At 41.7% G+C, this 19890-nt stretch overlaps 1 protein-coding gene across 1 annotated transcript in view; it reads right to left on the bottom strand.

Annotated features, from left to right (window-relative positions):
- Positions 1–19890, bottom strand: part of LOC146776290 (neural-cadherin-like) — a 567428-nt gene that overhangs the window by 439621 nt on the left and 107917 nt on the right. The window contains exons 7-8 of the mRNA XM_085637108.1: positions 12843–12985; positions 10726–10898 (exon numbers count right to left, since the gene is read on the bottom strand). Coding sequence (XP_085493234.1) covers positions 10726–10898; positions 12843–12985 — 316 coding nt within the window. The remainder of the gene's footprint in view (positions 1–10725; positions 10899–12842; positions 12986–19890) is intronic.

The raw sequence follows: 19890 nt of genomic DNA, 5'->3' as shown, positions 1-19890 counted from the left end.
TTAAATGCCAGAATGTCTTCCCTTAGTGCAAAATTAAAGTTTTTAGACAATGAACAATAAATGTTTTTTTTAAATCTTAATATTTTATTTTCTCCATTCCTTAGCTCTAAAATTAGAAGATAAACAAATGCTTTTGATCTCCTCAAAGTGTTTACCATTCCTCTGTTCCTTATTTCTGAGCGGTGCTGGATTTATTTTAACACAAGACATCTAAAGTGCTCGGTGAGGGTGTTGTATCACTGAACCCAGGCAGGTGCGGTGTACCGCATAATGTAGTATCTTAGTATAAACTTGTATTGGCAGGAGGATACATGCAGACTACGAAATTAGGATTTGGTATAGTGTTTGAACTACACCAAGGGACACTACAAAGATGGGGTAGGAATGGACTTTATATCCACTCCGTACTGCTACACAAGGCCATTAGGGCCTTATTTACATGCTAAATTTAGCTCTCTTCCAAAACGTGTGGGGATTTTTCTCCAAAACTGCTTCTACTGATATTGCGGGAGTAGGTGTGCTGAGCTTGTGCAATGCCAGCTGGCCCACCTCATTAGAGCTACCAGCCAGCATTTTGGTTTTCAGAATCTAAGCCCCAAAGCAAGAGGTTATTTCTGAAAAACAATAAAATAAATGCCAGAAGTAATTTTTCACAGTGTCTGGGAAACACTGTAGTTTTGTTCCTGCCAAGAACACCATGCTAAAGAACAAAACACCTAGTCCTCCCTGGATTTAGTTTAAATGACACAATTTTTTATATACCCTTTCATGAATTGAAACACAAAAGATGGGGCTTTATAAATTGCCTATTATTCAAAAAGTTTTTTATTTATTACACATTCTTTTATTGTGTGATGGAGACAAACGTAACAAATACAAACATCTATATACAATATAAATGACAATACAATACAATGAACAGCACCCTAGGCAATTTAAACATCCAATCATCTACCATACTTGGCCAAACCATTCATACCAATAGGCTGACTCATACTCTACTAAACTAGAAGGCCCTTCAACAACTACTCCCTTTTGGGACACAGATAATTTATCCGTGTCAAACTTTTTAAGACAATTATTTTCTTATTAAACACTTAGAACCCGGGGATCCCCGGTTGAGGTATACGGCTCCGTAGAATGGCGAGAAGAAGCAATCACCAGTCTTTGATGGCAGCGGAATAATAGGCAATTTATAAAGCCCCATCTTTTGTGTTTCAATTCATGAAAGGGTATATAAAAAATTGTGTCATTTAAACTAAATCCAGGGAGGACTAGGTGTTTTGTTCTTTAGTATTTCCGGCTCAGTTCTGCTGGTTTTTTGAGCCAAAGCCCAGTTTTGGTTTAAGAACACCATGCTAGGCATGACCCTACCAGGCAGGAGAAATCACTGTTGAAATCCCTCCTTGGACATGCCTTCTGCCACCAAAGACTGGTGTTCCTGCGGTCGCTGGCCTCCAGCAAAGGTGCTCCTGTTGGTGGGATGATTGAGGATCTGCCACCAGAAAGACAGTGGTTACCACATCTCTAAATCAGGTATGAACACCAAAAGGTGGGCTGCTCATTGTTTGCTGATGCTTTGTTACCACCCACTTCTAAATGACCCTTTTAAATTCTTCTTGATGTTATGATGATAGTGATGCTTTACCTAAAGATTTGCCCTTCCTATGGATTTTACCAATTAAAATATAGAAAATGAAATATTTACAAGTACCTTAAACAAGAAAACGGTATTAGACAGAATGAGGTACACCTGTTTTTACTGAGAAATCTTAACAGATTGAATCCATGATAAATCTTGACAGATTAAATCCATGAGAAATCTTAACAGATTAAATCCATGAGAAATCTTAACAGACTGAATCCATGAAGTGAGTCCATGGAAATTCTTCATACATTTAAAGATGACCTACACACAAATCTACTTTCCTGAATTTCTAAACTTCCAACCATTGGCTCAAACCAGCATGGCATGCAATGGCATCTAATATGATCAAACTATCAGTAAAATGATCTTTGGAAAAAAAAATCGCAATTCTAAAAATTACATGTAGAAATCTAGCAAACATTCAGATTATAAAGCACACATGACATTTATACCAAAACAAACCACCATCAAATCCACTTGCTATGATCATATGACCAAACAGCGTACCATTAAATGCCCTACCAAATATGGGACTCGGGGCACCATAATGATAACATATAGTCCAGCCAAGCCACCCTAAAGAACAGACTTCCTTGAACATACCACACTACGCAGGAACCCCCCGAACATCAACAAAACAACTCAATCAAATGAGAGACAAAACAGTGGATCTCAGTGGTGAAGAGTTCACATACATTAAACAGATCAACTCTTGTTCGAGCCACAGAGGCCTATTCTAAAAGGCAAATCCAATGTTTGCAACCAAACTTACCTTTACACCTGCTAGGAATTACAAAGGGATTCCTGATAGGCAGAAAGCCTTTTCATAGGGTGGAGATCTCTGCATTGGTAAATCCGACACAAGGGGTTGGGAAGAAGGCACTGCATGGTGTGGTTTGCCTTTGAAGTTTAAGAACACCCACGAACAAGAATGTTTTGTTGGCATTCCCATACTCCAATCCCTCCACTTTCCAACCTGGAAAATGTTGTAGACCAAGTCTGGCACAGGGATAGCATAATGCCCCTTCCAGGATGGGAAGGGAAATGGATCACCCCAAGAATTGCTGGGTACGTAGGAGGAGGATTTTCTCCACAGGGAAAACTATTTTTCACACAAAGAAAAACGTGCGCATTCACACAGTGGGTCCCATTCCGCTGTGCCGCGTTCTCTGCTATGGAGATCTCCGCACAAAGCTGGCATTAACCTTCATGGTGCACTGTGCAACAATTCTTGTGGCGGCTCATGCCATGACCATTCTCTTCACGGATTCCCTCGCTAAAACTCTCCAATGGTGTCTCTCATGTCTCCTTGACACCTCTCTCCCAATTATTTATTTTGCAGTGCTACTCATCCCAATGTAGAGTGTCAGAGCACTTTACATCAAAAACAGTATGCAGAGACAATGAGTTATACAAGTGTTAAATCAATATATAGGAAATATTACTTAAGACAACGAGGATAACAATGTATAAGAGTTACATGTCATCCATGCTGTTAGGCATTAGATGTTAAGACACCTTGGTCCGGAGAAACGAAGGGGCAGATTTATCAAGTTTTCATACAGTACAGTAACCGAAGTGGCATTGCTGCATTTCTTGAAAAGGAGAGACCACAACTGCACCATATCTACTACAATATGGCGCTGCTGAGCACCATATCATTTAGATATGGTGCTGTTTCCCGCCAGTGGTGTAACATAGGCCCCAGTAGCCCCCGCGGTGTGGGTGAGGCGACCTCCAGGGGGCCCCCTCAGCATAGTACCCTGGCCTGCGAGCTCCTGTTTGAGTCTGGAGGGGGCCCCCTCCATGTACCTTGTATGGGGACCCCCTCGAGTTTTGTTACACCACTGTTGCCCGCTCCTCTAGTGCTGGTGTACCTTAGGCTGGCTTGCACTAATGCCAACACCCGTGACCATAGTGCAAGTGATTGCGTGATATCAATCATTAGCTTCACACAGGAAGAGAACCCTTCCAGCACAAAATTCCATGCTTTGCCAAAGTTTACCACTTTACCACTTTGTAGGTGTGCTAAACGGTACAGCACACAAAGAGTTAGAAAGGTTTGGAGAAATCTAATCTTTTCTCCAACTTTACACCTGCTTCGAGGAGGCATCATTTGTGAAACACTACCATAAGTGTTATATAACTTAACGGGAGAAGCTGCAGCTCTATGCTAATACACTATGCCTCAAAATGTAGGACTTATAACTGTAACATACCTACATACTGCCACCTCACCAAGAGTGACCCGGCCACCGCCAGTATCTTTGCCTTAAAGGAGGCATCGGATTTTCCAATATTTACGGGATAGTAGTGCGCGTATCATTATACTACAGGAGACGCATTTAACTGAGTCAGAACTATCTGTTTTTGTTAAGAGGTTGGGCTGGTTGGACTTTATAGTTTGTACCACTCAATCTGTTAATACCAGGGGTATAGCTATCTATACTGGTTAAAAAATCGGCCCAAGCAACACTTCTTTCTAAAGTCGTGGATTCAGGGGGGAGATGGGCCATAGCAGAGTGTCAAGTTAAGAATGTGAGAATAATAATTGCTGGTTACTATGGTCCAAATCAGGACGACCCTTTATCTCTCAATGGCATGACATCTGCTTTAATAGCGTTTTCTAGCCCAGTCATCTTGGCAGGTGATTTTAACCGGATATTGAATCCCCTGTTAGACAAGACCTCACAGTACAGGCCGTCTACATCTCACAAAACTAGAACATGCCTTATTGACTGTATGAAACAATTGGGTTTCTTGGATATATGGAGGATAAAGGCAGGGACTAAAAGAGAGTACTCTTTCTGCAACTATAAATACGGGCATAAGTCTAGGATTGACTTTATTTTAGTGAGTCAATCAATAAAAAGCTGGGTAGAGGATATTTTCTATCTTCCGTCTCACCTCTCTGATCATTCTGCGGTCAGTCTAGTCATCAATAAACCGACACCCCCAGTGGAGAGGACATGGTCAATGGACCGTACTCTACTTATGCAGGAAGAGATATTAGCGGACCTTCAGGTAGAAACTGAATTATTCTTAGCTAGAAATGCCCTGACTGCGTCAACCACTACTATATGGGAGACTCTTAAGGCCTATTTGAGGGGGCATATTATAAGTATTTCCTCCCATAGGTCAAAGAGGTACAAGGCGGACATCGCGGATATTGAAAGTAAAATCAAAGCAACCCAAGTAGTTATTGATCTGGGCAACCGAGAGAGTATTGAGGCTGCACAAGAGACTCTACGGTCCCTGAAGGGGGACCTGGAGTCTGTCCTTAATTCCAGAACGGTCCCTGAAGGGGGACCTGGAGTCTGTCCTTAATTCCAGACTATCACAAAGATGGGAAGCTAGCAAGATCGCCCATTTTGAGTATGGGGAGGGCGCCGGGAAACTTCTTGCCTGGAAAATTAGATCAGACCGGGCAAGGAATTATATTAGCTCAGTTTCTAAATCTGGGGTATCGTACACCTCTGACGAGGATATCAAAACACAATTTTATTCCTTTTTTTCGGATTTATATAAGGAAGAGGGAAACCATGACCCCGCTAAAGCTCAGTCCTTGTTAAATAATATAAATCTTCCGGGGTTAAATTCAGACCAACAAACGAAAATAGATGCACCAATTACATATGATGAGGTATATAGGGCTATAATGAGCTCAAAAAAAGGGAAAGCAGTTGGGCCGGATGGCTTACCTTCGGAAATATATATATGCTTGGCTAAAGAGATCGCCCCCTTTTTAACTACCTTGTTTAATGAAATCTTACAAGACGGTACTCCTCTTCCTCCCTCGTGGAATAAAGCGACAATATCACTAATATTGAAGCCTGGGAAATCGGCTTCAAGTTGTGAATCTTACAGGCCAATCTCTATTTTAAACACCGATTACAAGATCTTCATTTCCATCATGGCCAGTAGATTGGGAGGAGTCGCAGGTGCTCTATTACATCCAGACCAAAAGGGTTTTGTTAAGGGCCGTCACCTGTCTGATTTAACCTATGATTTCATTGGAGCTATTGATATGGCTTCAGTATGGTCTCTTCCTTTGGCGGGAATGACACTGGACGCGGAGAAGGCCTTCGACAGGGTCAATTGGCTGTTTATGTCAGAGGTCTTGGCCAAATTCAAGCTAGGCGATACATTTAGACGAGTCATCTCTCTTATATACTGCAATCCATCGGCTAATATCCTGGTTAACGGTTCCCTCACAAAATCTCTTGCGATAACAAGGGGTACGCATCAGGGATGCCCTCTTTCCCCTTTATTATTTAATTTATATATTGAACCCTTTGCGCAGATGTTGCGAGATGACATTAGGGTGTCTCCATTTAAATATGGAGAGTGGGAAAGGAAAGTGGCACTATATGCCGATGACATCCTTATTTTGACAGACAACTTAAATATGGCGTTCCCAGCTGTTATCTAACTAGCCCAGAAATTTGGAGTCGTTTCAGGCTATAAGATTAACACCTCGAAGACGGAAATTATGGCCTGGAATATGTATGTAGACTCCCATCTTCCTTCCTTAAAAAATGATATGAGATATCTGGGTGTCCATGTTCTTCATGAAATCGATAAGATCCCCTCTCACAATTTATTATTAATTATAAAAGAAACCAGAAAACTATTGAAAAATTGGGCCAATTTACCTCCGTCTATGTTGGGTCGGGTTAATTTGATTAAAATGTCAATTTTACCAAGGTTTACTTTTCTTTTTGATTGTATCCCCTTATTTTTTGAGAGTGCTCCTCTAGCAAAAATACAGAGTGAACTTAACACCTTTATTTGGGCTTCTAGAGGGTCCAGGATCGCCTGGAAGAAAATTAGAAGACGTAGAGTGAAGGGCGGCCTGGCAGCCCCAGACCTGCAAATATATGCTTGGGCCTTCCAATTCGCCCATTCACGGATGCTACTAAAGGTTCCAACAAGTAGCGGTATGGGTTTGATGTTCTTGTCCATGCTAAGAGTGAGTGGTTTTTCCGAAGATGGTTTTCTATTTAAATATGGAGATCCCAAGTTTTAAAAAAAAGTTAGACTAAAGGTTCTATGGGGTTTGTTAAAAACTTGGGTTAAAATGCGAACCGCAATGAAGATGGGGTACTTCTCGAACCTAGCTCCAATCTGGGACTCGCCTGGGACACCTGAGTTCCTAAAGGATAGTTTGTCCTTACCACTGAGGGTGGCCGGTATAGCGAGGTGGGGTGAACTTTTCGTGGAGGGCTCACTGATCCCTTGGGAGGCCCTCCGGGAAAATACTGGCTTTTCTATCTCTAGGTTCAAATTTCTCCAGCTCTCTAGCTGGGCCACCACAAATCATGCTATTAGAAGCAACTACATCTTAGGTAGGGATACACAATTGGAGACACAGGCTATGCAGAAACCTCCATTTAGAAAAGAGGTTGGTTTTTGGTATCGCACTATTCTTGAAGAGATCGACGGAGACTTTAAACTTCCAACTTCACTGTGGAATAGCTGCATCCCACAGGTTGACCTTGAGCTGCTGTGGCTTAATTCGTGCAAGACACTATGGGATATTGTAAAACCTGCTTGGTTAAGAAGGAATCACATCTTTACGATCCATAGAGCATATTTTTCACCACAGAGGCTAACTAAATTTGCAGCAGATCTTCCTGTGTGTTGTGCTAGATGCGGTGAAGAAGCGGCATCAGACGTCCACATGTTTCTGACTTGCCCTCTTCTATCGAGCTTTTGGAACCAAGTGGGGAAAGTTTTGTCTAGCTCTTTAGGGATATCTATTACCCTTGACTTTCCTCTGATTTTCTTTGGATTAATACCCAATCTGGCTGGTCCACCCAAGCATCTGCTATTTTATGCCATCTTAATAGCAAGAAGAGAGATCTGTATTAAATGGAAAGACCCTAAGCCTCCGGAATTTTTAGACTGGCAGGCTTCTCTCTTAAGGATATCCAGGATGGACCTTATAAGACCAGGAAGTAAGAAGAAGCAGGAATTCCGGAAACTTATGAAGTGGTGACGGGGATTTTTTTTTTTTTTTCTCCCCCTGTCCAATGATTTCATTGCCCTTCCTGCCTAGACAGATTTCCTCTTTCCCAAATATAGGGGATGGATGAGTTGCTATTGCCTCTCTGGCCTAGCAATTGGGTCCCTCAGTGGATATCGCCCTCGGCTAGTGTTTGAGAAGGAGATGCACCGGTAAGCTTGTCTGTTGATAAAGCTTACAAATCCAGTGCACTGAGGCGGTGTTACTCTTCTCTTCTCGCTCCAATGCCTGGGTGGCTCCAAATGGGCTGAATATGAGGACAAAAAAAAAAAAAAAAAAAAAAAAGTATCTTTGCCTTAAAATTAAAGTACCAACCATGGCAACAGCATCGTTCGAATGAGCCAAAAAACTTGCAGCACAATCAAAACAACATAATCGCAGTATACAACATAGAGTCCCCAATAGAGAAGAAAACATATTCCAAATACGATGCCGGTGACTATCCATCCAGCATAGAGGAGGTTCCCAATTTATAAAATTAAAAATAGTGCAATGGTGCAGTTTTTCTTAGGAGCACACAGTAGCGCTGCCAAATGCCGGGGTTGTCCAATACCAAACCTTGAATCCAGCAAAGGTCTCTATTCCATGACCTTACACTTCGTGTCGCTTTCCTTACTTTTTGCAGGTTCTTTTTCATCCTTGGTTCTTCTTTTGTCATCGTTTCCCTAACTTCTGATTCCCCCCTTCTTTTTCCTTCCTTCTTCTTGCTCTGGCCCAAAGTGTGAAAATTAAAAATAAGCCCCTATTTTTAAAAACGAGGTGCTGATGCCCACCGCCTACATTCACCAGCACAAATTAAGCACGGGATGCTATTAGATGTGACTGCAATCAGCCCATAGGCAACACTCTGCTATCATGCCTGCATAAACATGCCCCCGCATGCTGGATTAAACATCTGAATAAAACATATCATGCGCTTGGGAAACACTGGCAGTCTCTCTACGTCAAGGACAACCAATGCACCCCATCCTAACCAACTGGCAGCCTGTTCAAATTAAACACCTCCACCAATCACAATAAATTCATGTTCACCAGTTCCATTGCTTCTAAATGAACAGCAGACCAGGTACATAATGCTGAATTCAGGCCAAATGCACCAGTGGGAAGCACCCTAAAGAAAAGAACTCTCAGCAGAAATTGGACACAAGCAGCACAAACAGACAGACAACGGAAAAGGCTACTGATGGAAACACCAACCAGTATGCCCCAATGCCACGCATCAGAAGCTAAGTGGGTGCCACAACACAGAATTCAACGATCCACCAGAAGTTGCTTTAATTGACAAAGTAGGCAGCAACAGTGATACATACCAGAGACCAAGCAGCAACCAACAACTGGGTGTATTCAGGGATGAAAGTTTAAAGAGGAAGATGGAAACTGGAAAAATGCCTTATTTCTTTAAAGCCCGACTCATCACTGGAACTGAAATACAACCACTCCTGAAATTACCAGAGAACTCTTTAAAAGTTCAAAGGGGCGGGCCTTTGTATGCGATTCAGTAGCCACACACTACTAAGCCATACAATGATGAAGTTCGAGATCAAATGCCTCCAGCCAAGGAACGGCAAGTACTAAGATGTGCTTGGTTGACTGTGATTGGCATTGCACCCACATGTGAGATGGAATAACCTTCTCATGGTCGAGAGGGATAGGAAAAGGGAAATGGAAAGGTAGCTAGAGAGAGCTTACGATTACGTCATCAAGCAGCACCTTAACCCAATGTAACCTTTCTGGATGCTCTGTGCCCTCTAGAGAGATCCTCCTACTTGTAAGACCCCATTCCTTCTGTACCCACTTGTGAATAAACTCCTTTTGTCCTTTCTGTACACTGCTTGGAAACACTCTCCTCACCACTCCTTCTGATCTGCCTGATCACCCCCATACTATGGATGATGCTTCGAAGCTAGTCTGCACTATATAATTACGCCACATACATACGTACATTCACGTAGGTGTCTCATGGTTCCTGAATGTAAACTGCTTTGGGAGTGTTGATTTTGGGTGGGTTCGGCAACAGGGGTTTTAATCGTTTGCTTTGTCTATGCCTGTACCTGTGATTTAAATGTGTATGCATTCTGAACTATTATTTTTGCTGTTTGGCTGGGGTGTTTGTTTGTGTGAGTTTTTGTGCTCGTGGGAGAGTTGACCCTTACCTGCCATTTCACTTGGAGAAGACACGGTCACTCAATGTGTTGTCAGAATGATTCTGTGATCACATTTCTACATGACTATGGTTTTGCTAGACCAAACCAACAACACATTCACCTTCTATAGACATTTACAATTCCCTTTGAAGACTTCTGCAGCCCTCTAAGCTGTGCAATAAACAGAACTTCGGATGAATACACTTTTAAAGAGTCTTTTTTGACTCTAGAATTATGAAGCTCTATTTATTATCAAGCAAACAGTGTGTTAAAGTAGAAACCACAAAGCCATGGAAGTAGCCTGAAGTACAGGGTGGGGTGGTAAACTGGCTAGTCAAGTGTGGGAATGGAGAATAGGGATGAGTACAATGTATCAAAAAATGGGGCTAGGAGGATTTAGGGGCAAGAAACTAGACAAGACTAAAGAGGAGGACAAAGGGAAGCAGTGTTGGGGAAGCTGTCATAAAATTAGACCCCGACAGGAGCCGCAAGTCTGATATATCAGACCTAGAAGGTGACAAATATTCGAACATGTGCAGCAGAAGAAGAAAATCAGGCATGCTGGAGAGATTAAATGAAATATTTTCCCTAGTGACATTTGGAGTGTGGTGTGGCAGAATTTCTACTCTAGTGTGTGTCTCCAATGCAACACCACTGCTAACACAGTGGATGATATTAGGACACAACATACCTTCCATACAGACGCCCACCTAAAAACATGACATTGCCTTATGTCACTGTTCCCTGATGTGGTGTCCACCAACTGGCTGTTAGACCAAATACGAAGCGCTTCCCCACATTCCGTCCATCATCTGTGTGTCTTTTGCTCCCAATACACACCCAACGGGTCCACCCCCCTTACTTATATCAATAGGCTCTTTTTCCATGAACCATTTTAACTATACCTTTTGGAACAGCGGCTTATTATTATTGACATCATTGATTCGCACAATGACCAGGGCGCCGCTGGATAAGGAGCCAGGGCCACCAGACGCATTGTCATCAGTAGCAGTCACATTAAGCACATACTCCGTGCCATGGAATCTGGGAACCACATTTGATCGAAGACGAATCAATCCTGGAAAGTAAATTCAAAAGATGATCATACAGCAAACACAGCAAATGCAGTCCATTTCAATGCCTGCTCAAACACCATAGACCACACGTAGTCTCCAGTTATGTCTTGGGATTCTAGGAGTGAAGGCAATTACTGGGGATACATCCACACCATGCCTAACTTCAGAGCAGAAGTTGTAATCGTGCTAAACATAATTCAGTTAGGTCACTTCATAGACTTCCTTTCCCCAGAAACAAGAAAATTCAGATATTTCTAGATATACTAGTCCCCTTCTGGCCCTGATTATAAATGTCTGATCCATAGATAGTAGTAGAGTCTCATAGGCGTCTGCATTACAACATCTAAGAGTTTAGGAGTGCAAAATCTTAGGGGTTTTGCACAAATGCAATGAATAAATCTTGCGTAGTTCAGCTACTCAACTCCTGCTTCTAACTTAGATTTTGAATCTCATACTATGAGCCTTGGCTTATAAAAACAGCTTGGCAATACCAAGTGGCTGTTGAGTTGACACCCATTTGACCACAATTACGTAAGGTTCATTTTTATCTTCACATTGCAATTAATAATTATTTCATGCCGCCTTTGCATACATTTAATAAGGTCCCAGCATTTAGCCAAATGTTTATGTTTGAGGTTAGTGGCGTTTTTGTTCTAGGTGCTCAAAATGCGCCATTCTACCCTCAAGTGTTTTTTTCTTCTAAAACTATGGCTTGAACTGGCACTCAGTGGCATTATTAACACCCTTCTTGGTGCCTAATAAGACACCCCTGCTACTTTGCATCTTGACAGTCAGACACACAAGCAATAATCAGGGCTGGACTGGAAACCAAAATCACTCCTTGTAAAAAGGTTCCCATCAGCGCCACACTGCAATTGAGCATGACTAGAATAAGGTCATGGGGGCTTAGTTTGGTGATGGCTGGCAATCCACCTCTGAAAGCGGCTCCCTAGCCTGCAGCCCACTGGTAAATGCTAGAGTCGCAGAAGTACCGGTCCGGTTCTGGCAATGACTGGAGTCACTTGGGAAGTTTTAGTGTTTTAAGTAGCATAGATGGACACATGATCACATGTTCTCTCTCTTTGTTAATGTCTCTGTATTGAAACTTAAACAGAAAATAACCTTTTATAGCCTTAGAGCCCACTGTAGCGGCTCTACTGGCCATTAAAGGCCTGCTCCAGCATTAAAGGCCCGAACCGAAGGCAAGAGCCTTTAACAAGGGAGCGGGCCTTTAATGGCCGGTAGAGCCCGCTACTGAGAGCTCTAAGGCTATTAGAATATGCTGCCCCTAGAGGGCAGAATGTTCTAATTTGTAAAACAAAGGCCTCATGGAGCCCGAGGGGGTTGAAATCCACTGGAATTTTGATGCTCCGGGCTTCTACCGGCTATTAGAAGCCCGGAGCACTCCATAGTTTTCAATGGAGCACTCAACATTCCAATGTTCTAATATATCGGAAGATTATGCAACAGTACTGCAGTGCATTGCAAGGAAAATCCCAATAGATGTCAGAGTATTTACATGAATTTGAGCTCCTATGAGCTTGATCAAGAGACAAAGCAGTAAATTACTAGAAGCGAACTTGGTACAAACTATTTTCCCTCAAGTGCCTGCAGCTTAAAAATCTCCCTGATGGGTAGGCAATGTATTGAAGAGGACTGAGTACCATCTGCCATTTTCAAGCTTTCCTTCTAGCCTGCTTCACAAGAGATGTCAGGGCATTAATATGTATAGTCTGGGTTTCGAGGGCTGGGAAAATTCAATGAAGGCACAGTTTGCATAGCTCCCAGTTCTAGTCATTTAAACTAATATAATTCCTGTGTTTCACCAAATCTGGCCAACGCAGGTTCCCACAAATACTAATGATTGGCCCATTGTTGCAATATTGTGTGGTTATTGTTTTGATGGTGCATTCCCCAGGATATGAGCCTTATGTATTATTTATTACCTTTTTGTGGATCAATAACAAAGTTTCCCTCTTTGTTCCCTCCAGTTATTTCATAGATGATCCCATCTCCATCAGGGTCAGACGCATGCACGGTGGCCACCAAGGTGCTGGGCCCTGCATCTTCAGACACAAAGGACTTGTAACTGCAGGAAAAGTACCAGATCAGAAACAATCCAAAAAGAAAAAACATCAAATGTAAATTAATGCCTTTAGATTTATCAAGACCAAGCTAAGTTGTTTAAAAACACAAAAAAATAAAGATTTGAAATAGCTAACTGATGCACGTAAAAACATTATTCATTGTGGCATCTCAGCTCAAAAGTCTGCAGAGAACACATTTTTTAGGACCACATTGAAATATTGTTTCTTTTTCATTTGCATAGATTGTGTGAACACCCAGTAAAGAACTCACGGTCTCTTACAGTTGTGATAACTAGACACTCTCTGTCTTACTGTCCTTTCCAATAAGTAACTATTAATGACTCCTTACATTTAATTATAGAAAGCAGAATATGGGCTTTTAGGTATTTCACCCTGACCCCACAGATCTGAATGTTAGCTCTAGCTCTTGTCCACAAAACAAAATGTCCATCACCTGTAAGCAATGTTTTGTTCTGTCAACTTCGTAAACAATGTATCTTCAGGGTGTAAATACAGTATGTAGGTCTTGTTGAGCTCTATGAATAGCAGCTCAGTCAAATCCTGCTTTATGGAGCCAAGCTTCCGCTGCCAGATCACACCTGTTACCTGGTCATTTCTGTGTCACATTATTCCATTCTGCTCTCTCCTAATTTCCTTTTCCTAGCCACAATATAGAGAATTATAGATGAGTAACAGTGAATAAAGGGGATGTTTTTCATCAAGGGATTCTGAGTGACAGACAACAGACAACAAGAGCGTAAAGACTATAATGTCTGACTACATTTTGAGAAGGCAGAGACTACATTTTCTTGAATTTTTGCAGAATCATCAAGATGTCTGCTTTAACGCAGGTGTGGCCTGTACTTATCTTTCCTAGAACCGTGAAAGTGTCAAGTCACTCTGACAATGACATTGATTAGACACCTCATACAACATTGGTTTGTGCCTTGCTATGTTTATTTCAAGGTCAGACTAGAACAGTAGCCAGAAAATGTGGAGCCTAAATTGTTGTATTTTTACCTTATTTGTTAATAAGAATATGTCTTAGACTAGCATCTTGATGCACATTGGCTGTGCCGGACATCCCTAAGGTGATGTAGGAATCTTCCATCTTAGAGAAGTATGAAATAAAAGGCCCGGCCATTGACCACTTGTCATGAGAGGTTCTTCGCCCCAGATTATTGCACAAGATACTGACAGAGACAATACTGACTGCCAGAGATGATGCTGTATCGCACTTTCTCCTGAAAGCTGATTGCTAGCCCAAGTCCAGGAGGAGCTGATGCAACGTGTGTTTACCTTTCACAAGGAATACGACCTCTCTGACTTTTGACAACTACTGCACTTTGCTGTAAACTGGTATGTAGTTCACTGATTCGCCCTAAAAAAATCTAGATGCAAGTTATACTACTCCATGCTCTCCTAGTGTACCACATATAAGGGTGTTAGATTTTTAGATTACATTTTAACTATGGTGGAAATGTGTATTTTATTCTTGTTGTGTGCAACATTCACATGTGTTATGATATTGTGTGCAGTTATTTTAAATGTGCTAAGCAACAGATTGAAACTGTTGAAATAAAACACTTTAATTAAAAGTTAGGTTCTTTTTAGTACAGTTTGAGTGTGTGAAAGAGAGAAAAAGTAGATTTGGTTCCTACCACCACGGTGTCCGTGGATCCCTGATTAGGGACAGTTAGTAACCAAAAAGCATCAGTGCCACTTCAACTATGTATTGGGTGGGGTTCTCCAGGGCTATAAAAAACGGTCTTTCACATCCCAGCATTGGTGCATTGAACTATGTTCACTCGTGTCACCCATGGGTGTGAATACAGAAACTGTAGAGCTGAGCCAAACAGTTAACACAACAGAGTTGTTTAGGATGTCCTTGCAGAACCCCAACTTGGCACTTGTGATCAACCAGTGAAATGGGATCATTCTTTAACGATTGGGTTGAATTGTTACTCATTGGTATTGGTCATTAGTCGAAAGGCCTTCTAAAAGATCCTTCAAGCTGGATTATGGCAGCATGAAGAATTGACCAGAAAACAGAGAGGGTCTGATTTGTACTAGCATTATTGTCAATGAGGAATCACCAGTTGATCCCTATGATTTTGGAAACAGTTTCAGTGAGGGTTGATCCAGTGCCCGAGAATAGAGTATCTTGAGGTGGGGAAAGGAAACCATTTTCTCAGTATCTTATGGAGACCAAACTTGAAGATTTCAAGAAATAGTTGATCTGCTGCTCAATATAACCATGAACAATATGAAGCAAGCGAGGATAAAATGTAAAAACAGAATTCGAAGTGTGAAGAAACAGCTCTGCATGGCAACTTGTCAAACAAAACTTGGGATGTCAAATTTTGTGACTGTGCATAGGACTTTTTGTGCGTTCATAAAAATTGACAATCAGTGGGTGGTTTCCAATGAAAGTATAGTCTTTGCATTTAAGTATCATGGTGCGTTGCATCTGCCAAGTTGAACCAAGCATGCTGAGACTTCTATGGACTCCCTCTGTGACCAGCCCCTGGTTCATAAACCCTTAATTTGAGGAAATGACTATCTACCAAGATTAATATACCCAACGGGCTCAACGTTAAATCCTAAGGCCATTCATACTGAGTAATTTTCTTGATCATTTTTCTCCTGCAATAGATTTTAATAGGGCCCTTAACAATGATTTATTCTAAGACTTTGACCCTGCTTTAAGATTGAATAGACGCTCTTACATTAGCTGTGTGGGTATTACTGGAATCTTTTGTCTCTAGGTAGTTTGTAGTAAATACATTCTGGATATGTTTCAAACGAACCTTGTCTGGACATCACATTTTTTTTTATTATGAAAGCTATTTGAAATTTGTTTACTCATTGTCACATTCCCCGTCACCATAGATGTAGCCTAATTGTCAAAGCTGCTGACTTTGGAAGTGGGGATCCAGGTTCAAGTCTTGGCATGGGCTCCACATCTTGTGATTCTGGGCAGATCACTTAAATTCCCTGTACTCCAAACAAATCTAACCATGTGTTGTGTAACATGTTGCTCCTGCAAAGTGCTCTAATGCCCTTGTGCCAAATTTGTGCTATATAAAACTGCATACAATTAACAAATAAAATAAATTAAGTATCACTCAGTCAAGCTATCAAATGGTGAGCTATGGAACTATTAGGAAGACATTAGTTAATCTTTGCCCACAGAAACGTGTGTCTGGGTGCTTTGAAAGCTCAGCTACGGTGTGCTAGGCTTTTACACCTCTCACCTTTACGTCTCTATCAAGACAGTGATGTACCCAACATAAGCACTACCCAGGCAGTTGCCAGTTGCTTCCGTAGGTCTTAAAGAAAAGCACCCACATCTGGTGCTAGAAGGTCGGCTTTAAATGAACGGGCATTTCTTACTGTCATGGCACACTCTCAATAGCAATGTGCATTGCAAAGCATTCAAGTGTGCACAACATTGGGAATGAAAAAAGAGCAGATATGCAAATGATCCTTCCCCTGTGTCTCCAGTGATCCCGATGCATCGCCCATCTCAAACTGCTCCCTAAATAAATTTGCTTTTGAAGAGTTAAAGCTAATGCCGGATCCACTAATGAAACAGATGAAGATTAGAAATGCCACATTACTATGTGCACCCTAACCTGTTTCGGCTGCAGCTGCCTGTCCCTCCCAGCTACCTCCTCTGATGACCCGAGCTCAGCAGTCACATTCTGTGAAACAATTATCTCAATGCTCAGATCTTCAATTACAACAATGCGGCTTCATGACATCCTGGTAACACCGCTAGACTAACACGAACTAACACAGCCTCACGTTTATCACAATCACGTCTAAAAACCGTTCATGTGTCTTTTTTAGCGTAGCCAGCAAGAATGTTAAGCACAGGCATGCAAGTTAACAAAAAAAACCAAAGAAACGCGACAGAATACATGTCAAACCGTCAAGTGTAAGAGTGGGCCTAACTGGAGGAAAGCCTGGATGATTCTGACCTATATGCTCTGCTGGAGTGGAAAGTTCTCAGCGGGTTTGGTAAAAAGGACCAAAAGTGACAGGCATGGAAAGCCAGTGGAGTATGACACTGTGCGCGCGGCACGCTTCTAGGGACACGTCTCATTGGTAAAAATGATACATCTGTAGGGATAGGGATTCGATGAGCGGCTTCCTGATAAGACTAAATCACAGGCAGCTAAATAGAGGAGATGCATGCTCAAATTGAGTTCAACCATCCAGCAGCAATGTCTAGCCCGAAGGCACAACCTTCACAACATGGAATCCAGAGGTCAATGATCAACATCGACGATTATTAGGGCACAGAGAGGGACGCGAGCGAGTTAGAACCTTTGCAGTGAGGTCTCTGGAAGGTTGGAAGGAAAGAAAGAAGTTGTATCAGCAGCAAGATTGTATTGAGATTGCAAATGCAGACCCGGCTCTAAAGGTGTTTTGTCACCTTGTCAGCGCCCTGGAACAATGCCATAAATGGTTGTCATTGTTATTGTTCCCTACTTGGCTTCAAGACTGGTAATTTACTAAATAATTGAAAACTAAAGGGAAAAAAACTAGAATAAAAGTTTAATACTCAAAAGTAACTTGTCCTTTTCGCTCATTTCTTATGACAGAGACTGTTAATGGTGGTAGAAAACATATTTTAGATACATCTAAAATTAATAGCTAATCTCTAGAGAAATATTCAAGGCTCTTCCATGACCCAGTGGTGCGGGACCCCCCGAGCTCCAGGGGGCCCCCTCCGGCACTGTGCACGGGCAGTGGGCCCCCGGCCTAAGAGCTCCTGACTTGGTATTGGGCGTGTGGGGACCCCTCTCCATGCACTATGCAAAGAGGGCCCTCAAATTTAGTTACGTCACTGCCATGACCCTTTTAAAAGAAACTCTTTCAAATGTAGAGGCGAGTCAGAAAAAACTGGGCAACTGTAACAACAGCGACTCTACTAAGGGGTCCTTCACCAGTACCTGTAAACAAAGAACATTTCTAAAAAATAAAAAAAAGACCAGTGTCCTGTGTTGGAAGATATATATTAAGTTTAAACTTTGTCTTAATGAAAGAAAAGTGTTCTTAAGCCTCATTGGAAAAAACAATAATTATCTTTTGATTTTCTTGTTTCACGAAATGCCCAATAATTGTTGCCTCACTTTAATGAAAATATGACTACGCTCAAATGTACAGACTATCCCTCATTTATTCACAAGATCTCCCCAGCCGAAGGAGAGTGCAAATTAATCTTGTCTAGGGTTAGTGAAAATTTGCTTGTGTTTCATAATGCTCATAGAGGACTCGCGAGTGACAATTTCCAAGATGGCAGTGATCGCACAGTTTGTGTAAACCATCTCTGTAAAGAAACTTGAGGCTGTGACATGTTCACAAATTGGCAGGCTTATTTACTAAGGGTCGCATGGGCGCGTGCGCAGTGCTGCACAATTTTGCTCTGTGCCCGAAGGGGTTTAAAATGGTAAGTAAATGAAAACAATGATTTGTGTTGCTTTAAGTCACACACAGAATAAACCCTTAGTAAACAACTCCCGGTGTTTGCTACAAGGTACACATAATTTATACAACTAGAGACAGACAAAGGCATAGTCCCTTTTAAAAGATCAGCGGTCAGCTTGGTTTAATAATAAGGGTGGACTGATACAAAATGACATACTGGTGGAACTGTAAGTGAAAACACTCCCTAGGGCAAAATAAACACAATTCTTGATTTTATGTGTCAGGAACAGGAAATTGCCATAGTAAATACTACTATTTGAAGACTTAAATCAGATTTCTGAAGATGATATAGCGCCCGCAGGGTTAAGATGTTGGGGTGGGGGTATTTAAAGTTTGGCGGGTGCAGGGTGTCCGAAAAAAACCCCTGCAGATCACAGTGTAGGGTTTTGCTACCTTGAAAATGCTAAATATTGGTGAATTTTACTAAACTTAAACCTGGACCACTCAACCGTGAGCACAGAGGTCCACATAAGTGTGGGAAATTCTTTACACATATTTGTGAATATTTGCAAAGTAACAACTGTGTAGGGGACCACCTCCTCCACATTGCAATTTCCGGACTTGGCCTTTGACGCTCCCATAAGAGCGTTCAACTCTAGTCATGGTGAACATTGCATTATTTACACAAACTTTGGACATATTCCACAAATGTAGCTAGAACCAGCATTCTCAAGTGTATGTTCCAGACTTTGGAATCACCTCTATGTGTTGCAGGTGAAGGTGCAACATTTTCCATGCAAGTCTCTTAGGATAGACCTGCAACTGACCGAACTTCAGCAATGCACAATGTCATATTGCCCATTGGCTACATCTCCATTGCTATCGAACAAGGGAAAAAGAGATGGTTAGCGGGTGCCACACCTCAACTCTTTTCACACTCCAGATGAAAAGCTGCGAGTCCTTGCTTCATTGCAGAACTCTGAAACAGAATTCAGAGAAGGTTCTGATTCACGCTGTGCTTGGTAATGCATCTGACAGTCCTTACCACATGGCAAAGTGAGACAAGTGAAAGACAAGCAAATACAAAAGAAAATGTTACGTCATTATCACTGAGAGGTAATACATTTGATCATAGAGTTAGGAGGCAGCCTCATATTTTTAGAACTAAAAGGTAAAAGCATGCTTCACATTTGCAAAGGAAGAACAGATGTGGAGCAATTCAATGTGTATGGGGCAGCCCTATTCTACAAAGAGTCTCCAAATATACATTTCATTTATAAGCTATGAAATTTACTAGGTAGACGCTTTCAAGGTTTCAGCATGTTACAGAATTATGCATTTAGGTATCTGACTCACTGGTTGATAGAGTGAGTGAATTTCTAGGTATTTCACTGAGGTCAGTTTCCCATCAGTCAGATGTGTGGGCTGGATTCTAGAGCCTGGTACATTTTCTCTAGACCAATAAGAC

The sequence above is a fragment of the Triturus cristatus genome, chromosome 12 (assembly GCF_964204655.1).
Source record: "Triturus cristatus chromosome 12, aTriCri1.1, whole genome shotgun sequence".
Classification (NCBI taxonomy): Eukaryota; Metazoa; Chordata; class Amphibia; order Caudata; family Salamandridae; genus Triturus; species Triturus cristatus.
Note: the sequence above shows the minus strand (reverse complement) of the source record. Positions and strands in the feature narration are given on the sequence as shown.